Source organism: Heterostelium album, assembly GCF_000004825.1.
Source record: "Heterostelium album PN500 unplaced genomic scaffold PPL_scaffold1, whole genome shotgun sequence".
NCBI lineage: Eukaryota > Evosea > Eumycetozoa > Acytosteliales > Acytosteliaceae > Heterostelium > Heterostelium album.
The window spans coordinates 191703-203876 of record NW_008805063.1 but is presented as its reverse complement, the minus strand read 5'-3'; the positions used below and the strand labels follow the sequence as shown (position 1 = coordinate 203876).

The 12174-nt window shown below is 36.4% G+C and overlaps 4 protein-coding genes across 4 annotated transcripts; all 4 read left to right on the top strand.

The window, feature by feature from the left end:
• Positions 1–323: 323 nt before the first annotated feature.
• PPL_00157 (glycoside hydrolase family 18 protein) lies at positions 324–1423 on the top strand (the record flags this gene model as incomplete). The annotated part of the gene is made up of 2 exons (XM_020571196.1): positions 324–452; positions 542–1423. The coding sequence occupies 2 exons, from the start codon at positions 324–326 to the stop codon at positions 1421–1423; spliced, it is 1011 nt and encodes a 336-aa protein (XP_020438470.1).
• Positions 1424–1818: 395 nt separating this feature from the next.
• Positions 1819–5269, top strand: PPL_00156 (uncharacterized protein; the record flags this gene model as incomplete). Its single annotated transcript, XM_020571195.1, has 5 exons — positions 1819–1861; positions 2499–2669; positions 2762–3319; positions 3384–3563; positions 3678–5269. The coding sequence occupies 5 exons, from the start codon at positions 1819–1821 to the stop codon at positions 5267–5269; spliced, it is 2544 nt and encodes an 847-aa protein (XP_020438469.1).
• Positions 5270–5368: 99 nt separating this feature from the next.
• Positions 5369–6353, top strand: PPL_00155 (uncharacterized protein; the record flags this gene model as incomplete). Its single annotated transcript, XM_020571194.1, has 5 exons — positions 5369–5384; positions 5534–5635; positions 5661–5867; positions 5947–6111; positions 6346–6353. The coding sequence occupies 5 exons, from the start codon at positions 5369–5371 to the stop codon at positions 6351–6353; spliced, it is 498 nt and encodes a 165-aa protein (XP_020438468.1).
• A 132-nt stretch (positions 6354–6485) lies between these two features.
• Positions 6486–12150, top strand: PPL_00154 (ECM29 family proteasome component; the record flags this gene model as incomplete). The annotated part of the gene is made up of 6 exons (XM_020571193.1): positions 6486–6920; positions 6988–7148; positions 7227–8058; positions 8130–8618; positions 8643–12056; positions 12121–12150. The coding sequence occupies 6 exons, from the start codon at positions 6486–6488 to the stop codon at positions 12148–12150; spliced, it is 5361 nt and encodes a 1786-aa protein (XP_020438467.1).
• Between the last annotated feature and the right edge of the window lie 24 nt (positions 12151–12174).

The following is a 12174-nucleotide window of genomic DNA, read 5'->3' as shown; positions in this document are numbered from 1 at the left end:
TTAGAAATTTCTTTTTCTTTTCTCGAAATATCTTTAGGTAGTGGTATCGGAATTGTTGAGTACCATCTGACACTTATAAATCGTTTGGGGTTATAAAAAAAGAAGGGTCTTTTTGATTGAAAATAAAAAAAAAGAATCTAGTTTTGGGTTTGGATCAAAAATAAAAAAATCCGATTATCGGGGAAGAATGGGAATGAGTCTCAATGAAACTGTTGGGTTTTTTTGCATTCACACACTGTCCACCATTACCATCTTTCTTCTTATTTAAATCATTCATTTTTGAATACAATTGTCAAAATAATTTATATGTACATAATATTTAAATGAAATCAATTATATTATTACTATCTGTTTTAATAACAGTATCTTATAGCTTCAATTTGAATGCTCATTCAAATTTAGTTGCATACTTTGGTCAAGATAGTGCCAATGACGGTTCACAACAAATGTTGGTAAGTAACAAACTACTAACAATGAAATTGTTTTTCAACAAATTTAAAAAGTAGTAGTATTGGTATTAACTTGTATTAATTTTCAAAAGAGTTACTATTGTAATGATACAACTTATGATGTTTTCATTCTATCGTTTGTAGATATTTTCTTTAGTGGTGAAACTTTCAATGGTGCTCAGTTGCCAGAGGTCAATCTTGCCAATCTTTGTCAGAATACATTCCCACAATACCCATTGTTGATGGATTGTCCAGAGATGGGTGATGCCATCAAGTATTGCCAGAGCAAGGGTAAGATTGTTACTATTTCGTTGGGTGGTGCTGTCGGTGCCTACGGTCTTTCTTCGCCCTCGGAAGCACAAGAGTTTGCCTCTACCGTTTGGAACTTGTTCCTCGGTGGAAACAACTCATATCCACGTCCATTCGGTGATGCCATTCTCGATGGTATCGATCTAGATATCGAGGGTGGCGGTGGACAAAACTATAATGTCTTCCTCACCACTTTGAAATCCAAGTATTTCGCCGGTGCTTCAAAGAAATACTATGTCTCGGGTGCTCCACAATGCCCGTTCCCCGACGCCTATTTGGGTCCAGGACCAAACACCGCTCTCCAAACTGGATTGTTTGATTTCGTCAACGTTCAATTCTACAATAACTACTGTGATTTGTCCGGTGGACAATCTAATTATCCTACTTGGTCCGAGTGGGCAGGCAATTCATCGTCGACCACCAAAATCATGATTGGTTTGCCAGCCGGTGCACAAGCTGCCGGTAGCGGATACATCCCAGCTGGTCAAGTCACCAACGCACTACACCCATATCTCAACAGTCCAAATTTTGGTGGTGTCATGATCTGGGACGTCTCTGTCGCCGAGAAAAACAAAAACGGTGCACTCAACTACGCTCAACTCCTCTCGCAATACCTCAAGAAAAACGCACCAGCTCCATCCTCAGAAGATGACTACGAATTTTAAAAATCATGTTTTCTCAACCCAACCAATACCACAATTAATTAGTAGTATTTTACCTTACTAATAAATATTTATCTTTGTATATTTTTTTAATTATCTTTTCTTTTTCTTTCTCATTGATATATCCTAAACTAATTTTTTTTTGAAAGAGGAAACAAAACTAATAATAATCCAGTTATCTGTTTTGTTAATTCTCCATTTATTATGTCTTAGAAACACAAATATTTTAAAAAGAAAAAGGTGTCATTCGAACTGATGATTGACGGTAGTAAAATTAAATGAAATGTGTGTATTGGTCCCAGAGTCCATCTACAACCACACTCTAAATTTGTTATAGTTGTTTACAGGTTGTAGGACGGTGTGTGGGGATCCATAGGATTAATTTCGGCAATACCTCAATGAAAGACTCTGGCATCCACAAACCAGTGTTGATCGCCATCTGTAAATCGTAGTTCTTTGCCTATTTCAATGTTTGTCAATGTACAATTGTTTTTTTCTAGAATAATGGTCACTGGACTTAACAGGTTTTGCAAAATCAATTTTTTTTTATTGGAATTTGAAAACCATTTTGGGGTGGTGTGTAAAAAGAAAGATACAAAGAAAAGCACACATTTTAATTTAATAGTAGTTATTCAGTTAGTTTGTACAAAGAAAATCATGATAGTTAAAAGTTTTGTTTGGGAACTTATTATGCAATGAACAAAGATAATCAGTATCTGATAGAAGAGTTAACAAAGTTTAAAAGTTATACAAACTTTCACACTGCGAAAGCGATCGAGAAGTTTATAGGATCTCTACATAAATTTCCATTACCTGTAACAAAAGATAGTATGTGTTAAATGTATTCATGCAATAATAACAATAACAAAAGCAATAACAATAATAATGATCAAATGATCATCATCGAGAGAGAAAAAAGATAAGAACGCATTTGTTTTTTTTTTTTTTTTTTTTTTCATATCATAATATCTATTTTTTATTACAATATTGTGTTGATTAATCATTCGATTGATTATATAGTTAAAATTAAAGCTATAATATAAGAGAAACAAACTAACTATCAGTATTATTAATTTAGATTGTTTAAATCTAGTTGGTTGTGGTAAACATATTGCAACTTTAGTTTCTCAAATAGAGACAAGAAAGAGAGAGTTTTCTCAATCAACAAAATTCAATAGTAATAACAATAACAATAATAATACAATAGATAATAATGGAATGAATGAAATCGAAGATTTTTTATCAAATTGTATGTATTTTTTAAATCAAATTGAAATGAATTACATTTTACTAATTCATTTGTTCATATATTCATTTATTTATTTATTCATTTATTTATAGATAATCCACCATCTTCATTGGCGGAATGGCTTGAAAGTATAAAATGTTCGCAGTATCTTGACTTTTTTATGCAACAAGGATTTGAAGATGTAAAAGATATCAGAATGATCGATCAGAGTCTGTTTGACCAATTCCCTGATGCTATTAAGTTTGCACATCAGAAATATATATTGAAAGCAGTCAATGAATATACCAAGTTTCAAGATATCATTAAGAGAATCGAAAGTGGTGATACTTTATTAAACAATAATAATAATAATAACATTAGTAATAGTAGTAGTCAACAACATTATCATAATCATAGTCAAAACAATGAAAGTTATGATTTAGAAGTATTATCTGAATCATCTTCACCAATATCACCAATAGAAAACAATCATAAGAAGAATAAATATAATAACAATAATAATAATAATAATAATAATAACATGGAAGTGGTAGAACAATATCAAGATGTTTATATAGATTTCAATGAACCAAATGTGACAAATTTCAATAGTGATGGCAAATGGCCATATATAGCCGATAGTATTCTTAAGCAAAGAGTTGAACTTGATGGTATGTTGTGTATTTTTTTAATTTTGATCAATAATAATTTGCTGATTATCTTTTTTTTTTAAAGTTTATAATAGATCAATAAGAGAGACTTTGGAAACGAATAGAATCAAGACGATCGAGTTTGATAGAGCAAGTTTGAAAGGTGTGGTGTTTGGTCATGTCGAGATAGAGTTGATGCAACACCGACCAGAGTATAAAGTGGAAATCGAGTTTAGTGACTACAAGAGTGTCATCCTCGCGAATTGTACGTGTAAATATAGGTGTGGGATGAAATTTTGCAAGCATATCTGTGCCATTCTATTGTATATACGTAAATACAGTTCGGAAATAAACTTGGACGATGACAACAATAACGAAGGCAACAACATCGACAATGGTGATGATAATGATGTCAGTGTTACTGGTGGTAGTAGTAGTAGTAAGAAAAGTAGAGGTGGTCGTCGTAGTTATAACAAAAAGAGAGATGATGATTCCGATTTCATCGTTGACAATGATTATGATTATGATGACGACGACGACAACGACTTTGAAGAGGATTACCCAAAGAAACGAAAGAGAAAGTCGACAACAAAGAATGGCAGCGCTACACCGAAAACACCAGGAAGTGGTAAGAAACCATATTACCCAACGTTTAGAAGTGGTGCTTGGGCATTTATGATGGCACTCTATGTATCGACGATGAGAGACGATCAACCGGAATTGAAAAAACCAGATATCCTCTCGTTCTGTACTATCTATACGGACAACAAGAATATTGAAAACAGTTGGTCGTCCAGTATGAAGACGTTGGAGACAAATGAGTTGGTGATGCGTACTTCCAACTCTGCCTATAAGCTTACACCAAAGGGACTGCAACTTGGCAAGAAGATCTATAAATCCAATGAAGGTGAGGATTTGTCACCTACACAAGAGGGAAATGGCAGTCCGGTTGATATTCATGTGTTGGCGTTGGATTGTATCGATGGTGGTGGTGACAACGGCAACAACAATGATAGTTATTTATCGACAAACAACGATCTTCTTAACAATAGCTATGACAATCCAGAAGCGGATCTCTATCAACTAAAGGATTGGAGTGATAGCGATGACGATGTCATCAATTATATGCTTCACAATAGTCCACTTACCAAAGAGGAGATGCTCAAGATTCGTGCCAACAGTCTCGTTATAAATAGTGTACAGTTACTAGTGGATAACCGCGAGGTTAAAAAGGGAAGAGACAACTCCAATCTACTGCAAGGTCTGAGTCGTCGTAATATATCGTTTGATCTTCGAACGTTGCCACTTGGTGATTTCCTCTGGGTGGCCAAAGCGTACTGTGCGGACGACCCGCAAAAGTCAATGTTTGAAGTGGTTCTCAATCTGGTGATCGAGCGGAAGCGACTCACCGACTTGAAAGAGTCGAGTACCGACGGACGGTACGCCGACCAGAAATACCGATTGGCGCGGTGCGGCATCACCAAGGTATTCTACCTGGTGGAGGGCGACAACACCGAGATGATTATCAAAGACACCTTCTACGAGCAGTGTATCGCAGAGACGTCGATCTACGATCGATTCCAACCGATGCTGACCAGCGGCGAGGAAGGCACAGTGTTGATGTTGGACAATCTTCACAAGATGTTTGAGCGTGGTGCACATCAGTATCTGACCGATATGACATTCGCCGACTTTGAGGAGCGTTCGGAGCATGTACCGATATCGATCGGTGGTATATTCGCCCAGACACTGCTCTCGATCAATGGTATGACACAAACAAAAGCCACTGCAATTCTCAGACGCTATCCGACACAGAAATCATTGTACGATGCCTATTACAATCTCCGATTCGCTGAAGAAGCTCAGAGTGCGAATCTTCTTGCACTTTTATGCTCAACCGATTCACCCAATGTTTCAGTTGGATACCAACTCAGCCAATTCATATATAAATTATATAAAAATGTAGAATAACCTATTTAAACACTGCTGATAATTTTTTGAATTCGCACAAACTTTTTTGATTTCCATTTCCATTTTTAGACGACCATTTTTGGCACATTAAATTAAATCATGATAGTTCTTAGTAGTTTGTTTGAGAACTTATTATTATGCAATGAACGAAGATAATCAGTATCTGATAGAATCCCTATTATTTTTTACTATTAGATTATTCTTTGTATTAATAGTTGTAATCAAAACAAACTAACTTTATAAGTATTATTAAATTTAATTTAGATTGTCTAAGTCTAGTTGGATGTAGTAAACATATTGCAACTTTAGTTTCTCAAATAGAGACAAGAAAGAGAGTTTCTCAATCAACAAAAGTCAATAACAACAGTAATAATCTTATATATATTGGAAGCAGTCGATGAATATGCCAAGTTTCAAGATATCATGAAGAGAATCGAAAGTGGTGATACTTTATTAAACAATAATAATAATAACGACATGGAGGTGGTTGAACAATATCAATATGATTTCAGCGAACCAAATATGACAAATTTCAATAGTGATGGCAAATGGCCATATATAGCCGATAGTATTCTTAAGAAAAGATTTGAACTTGATGGTATGTTGTATTTTACTTTGATTTTTAAAGCATTTTAATTATTAATTAAATATTATTACTTTGCTTTACCTTTTTTTAGTTTTTAATAGAGCAATAAGATACACTTTCGAAGCGAATAGAATCAAGACGATCGAGTTTGATAGAGCAAGTTTGAAAGGTGTGGTGTTTGGTCATGTCGAGATAGAGTTGATGCAACACCGACCAGAGTATAAAGTGGAAATTGAGTTTAGTGACCACCATACCTGTAAATAGGTATAGGATGAAATTTTGCAAGCATATTTGTGCCATTCTCATAATAAAAATACACTCACTTTAAAAATTTTTTTATGACTCAGAACTTCAAAAAATTACGTAATTAAATTATTTTTTGATCCTTTGCTGAATAGTGATTGAACTTCTGTGAGTCATAAAAACCCCCTAATTTAATTAAATTAAATTTAATTTACAAAAAAAGAATTTACAATTTAATTAAATTTAGATAAATAATTAAATTCTGTTTATTTTTAATAGATTCTTTCAAAGTTACAAATATATATATAATTAACTTTTTGTTTTGTTTTTATCAGAATATATTTATATATATTCATTTAATAATATAATAATACTTACTTACTATTTATGAATTCAAATAGTAATTCACCAACAACCCCAACAAACGATGTTAAGGAATTAGATAATATTCTATTTAGATTCGCGCTGACAGATAATGGAGTGTCGTTCAATAAGTTTTTAGATAGCTATTTGGTGGATGTCATCGGTCGGTTGGCATCGAGCGATGCACTCGTCAAGAAAAAGGTGATGGAAGTGCTGAGTAACATCAATAAGCGAACGATGTTTGCCAATGACTTGATCTATCCCATCGATAAGCTATTGGCACTCTATCGTGACAGTGCCACCCCGCTAGTAGTCAGAAACTTTGCAATCGTCTACATCGAGAAAGCATTCAATTCACTACCGAAAGATCAAAGACAATCCTATCTAACTGCAATAGTCGATGGATTATCTTCACTGCCAATTCAACATCAAGATATATTCTGTCATATTATTTTATCTGTAAGCCAACAAACTATATAATAACATTGGCTATAACTAGCTAACTAACTTATTAATATATTCTTAGATCATTTTAACAATAACATCATTCCCAAAGATTGATAGTGAAAGAGATAAACTCTATCCATTCAAAAACAATGAAAAAGATTGTAATTTACTCTTGGATTTCTTTTTAGATTTCCTTATGATTCCAACTGCCAATCTACCCAAAACTAAAGAGGAATTAGTGTAAGTTAACTACCATCCTATTTGAGGGATGATGATGTTAAAACTATGAATTAGATATTAATATTCATATTTGTGTAGTATTCCACCAGGACATAGTATGATATCATTACAGAGAATCATGGGAAAGAATATCGATAAATATGATTTCAATTCAATCGTCGAGAGGAAGATGTCGATTCTAAACTTTTTGGCAAGTGGTTTGTTTGCCGATACCGATGTGATCGTACACTTTATCATTGCATCGACCGATATATTTCAGGAGGTGAATCGTAAGGGTGAAGATACGTTGAGACGTTTGCCAAAGATCAACTGGGAGAATCCTGCGTTGATCAAGAAGTTGTATTTCATATTCCAAGGAACGTCAGCAGAGGAGAATAAACCGGTGGATCAACAGCGTAAGCCTGGTTCCTCACAGACACGTGAGAAGATTCTCCACTATTTCTGCAAGTCGCTGCTCGCTGCCAATAGCTTCCCAGCGACGTTGCAAATCATTTTCGAATCGGTGTATGGCAGCAGTTCAACTATGCGTTTGAAACACTCTGCCATGACATTCGTGCAGTGGGTATTCCGACACGCCGAAGACCGTTACATTCAGACGTTTGGACCGATCATCCTGAGTGGTTTGCTCAAGTTGCTAGACTCAATGGATAACGACAGTGGCAAGGAAGTCAATGAACTAAAGTCATTCACCTATACTTCACTTGGTCTGCTGTGCAAGCGTAACAACTCATTGTTCAACAAGGACTTGACATTGGTGTTGAAACTAATGTCAAAGATTGGCAAGGAAGAATCATTGGTGAGCAGCGCCATTCAAGATTGTCTCGTAATGATAAGAGAAGCGTTCATCGATCTAAAAGATCAAACAATGAAAGATAATTTAATCAAAATATTAATGAAGTTTATTTATAATGTAAGTATCTGTTCATTGTTTGCCAAGTTATACACCAGTTTACTAATTGCACTTGTTTGTTGTGTAATTAGAATGAATATTTAATTAGATATATTGTTTTGCAATGGGCACAACATTGTTTTCCATTTGAAAACGTTGCATCTAGATATTTCAGTTTGGTAATGGTTGGTGATGTTAGACCTGATATTAGAGAGGAAGCAAGACGTGGATTGGAACCGTATGAACATAATGGTAATATGTTGATTCCAAGCGGTGACGCTGCCACAGCAAAATACCCAGATTTTAAGCAGCTTTTAAATTACATTGTTGAAAATCGCAAGGAAATCATTGAATCCAAACAAAAGATTGCTCAGGGTGTCATTCAGAATCTTGGTTTCACATCGGTGTCATTCGAATACATTCTCACTCTGTTGCGTACCTCTATGAGAAAGACTGCTCTCTCGCAAAAGAAGACGGTACAACAGTATTTGAATGAAAGTTTGGACCGATCTACAATGGAATCTTATATGGATTTGATAGAGTCTGCTCTTGTTTCAAAGGCTGGTGACGATCTCTATCTTGTGAGTTGTGTTTCTTTGTTGCAGCTTTTCAATATCTATCCTGCGTTCATCGAGAAATTCGTAGCAAAGATCGATCAACTCAATCAATTCCTCAAGAATGGCAAGTATTCAACGAGAGAACTCATTGCAAAGATGATTGGTTTGGTTGCTTCACAACTACCACAAGAGGTTCGCACCTCGCTTGTTGAACAGTACTTAAAGACCGTCACAACTGAGAAGGATCAACTTGAAATCTTTGGTCCGTTGTATACTCTCGCCTATATGATTGCAAAGAATCAACATGATAAGAAACCATTGGACGCACTTATCAGTGAACAACAGTTTAGATCGTTGATCGAGCACGTCAAGCAGTTCTTTAAGAATACCAATGTGACGCTGAAGGTTGCTTCGATTGCCTGTGTCGGAATCATTGGATTGTACGCACCGATTCCCTATCTATCAAAGGAGGAGAAGGAGTCGATCATCAAGGAGCTGGCGACAATGTTGGAAGTTGGAAGTGAAAGAGGTGTATCAGAGTCAGTGTTGATCTCTCTCGGATGGATCAGTCTTGGTGATCCCAATCTTGGTGCCACCAGAAAGTACATGGTTGATTGTCTATTCAAGCAGGTCAACAACAAGAATGAAGAGTTGCAATTTACCGTTGGTGATACACTGTCGCTGATTATCGGTGAGCACTTGATGCAGTCGAATATGATCCATCCATTCTCACCATTCACCACCGAGGAATTGAAATCTGAGATTCAAGAGGAGAACGAAGCGATCGGTCAAAAGACTGATCAAGATGTAACAATGACCGATAACAACACTGTCAATGACGAGAAGAACCAAGAGTTGGTGGCAACTTTGGAACGTATTCTCAGCTCCTACTTCTCAGATAGACAATCACCAGTGACTAGATGCTCTGCAGGTACTTGGATGCTTTGTATCCTCAAGAACTTTGGTTCTAGACCAGAGATACAATCGTTGCTTCCACAAATTCAAAATGGTTTCTGTTCACTACTTGCCGATAACAATGAATTGACACAGGATATCGCATCGAAAGGATTGACTTTGGTTTACGAATCCAGTAACGATCCTAAATTCAAAGAGTTCCTCGTATCGAATCTCTCCAAGACACTCGCTGGAAAACCAGCTCAGAAAGCACCGGGTTCCTCTGAACTCTTACCAGAGGGAGCAGTTGGAAAGACTGGGCAGGTTGCAACTTTCAAAGAGTTGAGTACACTCTCGACAGATCTAGGAAAACCAGATATGATTTACAAATTTATGAATCTATCTTCACATCATCAAATTTGGAATTCAAAGAAAGGTGCTTCTTTCGCCATTGTTTCGTTGGCATCGAAAGCCAAAGAAGAGTTTGCACCGTTATTACCATATTTGGTACCAAAGATCTATCGTTACATCTACGATCCCTCGCCAAAGATTGCTACATCGATGAAGAATATCATGAGTTCTATTATCGATGCAAAGGATATCTTCCCCAAGTATTTCGAACCGATCATCAAAGATCTTATTCAGGGTATGGGTCAGTCGGCTTGGCGTGTTCGTGAAGCAAGTTGTGCCGCAATTCCCGATACAATCTCACATGCCTCTTCCCAAGATCTACTGCCATACATTGAGGAGTTGTTTTACATGAACTTTAGAACGCTCGACGATATCAAGGAGTCTGTAAGAAAAGCTGCTGAATCATCGATTAAATCACTCGGTACTGTTACCTCTAGATTGGTGGATCCAACTTCAACATCGAAAGCTACAGCCGGTGATATTCTCAAAGTGGTACTTCCATTGCTACTGGAGAAGGGTATTTCCAATGAATCGAAAGAAGTCAAGATCTTTACAATTCAACAACTTCAAAAGATTACCAATACCTCAAAGGATTTGATTAGACCATATGTTCCACAGATGGTTCATGTCCTGCTAGAGTCGTTGTCATCGATGGAGTCTGCAGCTTTCAACTATGCAACTATGCATGCCGAATCCTATAACTTGACACAGGAACAACTTGAAAAGGTTAGAATTGAAGTGTCGAAATCATCGCCACTCAACGATATTTTGGAGACATTGATAAAGTATATCGATCAAACCAACATCTCCGATGTAATGTTGAACATCATTCAAATGATTCAATTCAGTGTTGGTGTGGTAACAAGAGTTGGTGTTGCCAAATTCATCTCGAACCTTTTCCAATCTCGTTATGTCTCGGTTGATGTACCGGAACCACTGATGCAAAAACTGATCAATGCTATCTTCCCATCGATTATGGATAAATCACCGGCCACCAGAAGACAATTCGTTGCAACACTCTGTATCACCGTGAAGAAATCCAACAACACCAAGCTCATGAAACAAACAATCTCACAAGTGATGGGATTGGTCATTCCAAACAAAGAGACTGGTGAGATTCCATCGCAAGGAGATGAGATCGTTGCTCTAGAGACCTCTGGAATATTCTTCCGTGAGCTATACAAGATCGCCTCCACCGAAATTCAACCATTCAACAAAGATCTCATTCCCTTCCTCTATTTCTTCCGTTCTCATCCTAAACCAGAGGTTGCCGAACTCTTCAAAACCATTTGGGACGACAACTCCATTGGAAATATTAAACTGTACACCGACGAGATTATCAAGATGATATCGATTAACTTGCTATCGAGTTCATGGACCGCCAAACAACAAGGAGCACTCTGTCTCTCGAATCTGACAAACGATATCAAGAATATGATGCATGGACACTTGCCAGTGGTTTTGGATCTGGTTGCAAAAGGTTTGCTTGGAAAAACCTATTCAGGAAAGGATACATTGTTAGAGTCAATGTCTGCCATTTGTATTATATGCTGTGATGAAATCAAGTCGGCACCAAACGATGGAAAGATGCCCTCTGCTGTAGATATTCTTACTGTTATGATTCAAGAGTGTAAGAAATCGGATTTGGAATACAAGAGAAAAGCACTGGCAAACCTTTCAAAGATTATTTCAGCATTCAAGGATATAGATGTCTATCAAAAGGTGAGCGAGATTTTGTATCCAATTCTATTCGAACAGGAAAAAGAAAAGAAGGACGATTCGGAAGAGGTCGACCCAAAGACAAAGCCAATGATGATTATGGTCAGAACTGCAGCCTACAACGTAATCGGTGAAGCTTATTCTGCCGCAAGCAAAGAAACACAAGTCAAGAATGCCAACATTGCCGATAAGCTTCTAGAGAATCTTATTCATAGTATCTGGAGTGAACAAGTATCGATACTGGCAGCAATGAAACTTGTTATTCATTCACTCTGGGAGAATGGTAATGAAGACTCCAAGATCCTCTCTGAACGTTGGGTACCTGCATTCATGGAAAACATCCTCGAATGTTTGAATACCACAAAATATACCGTCGTAAAGAAGAGTGTTTTGGATTTGATTGAACAGATCATCACAGATGGCAAGAAATATTCAGTTGTAAATAGACATTTCGAAACAATCAAGACAACCATTGATCAAGCAGCAAAAAAAGATTCATCAGTTGGAGTACAAGTTGATAAAATCAATTTAATGTTTAAATAAATAAATAAAATAT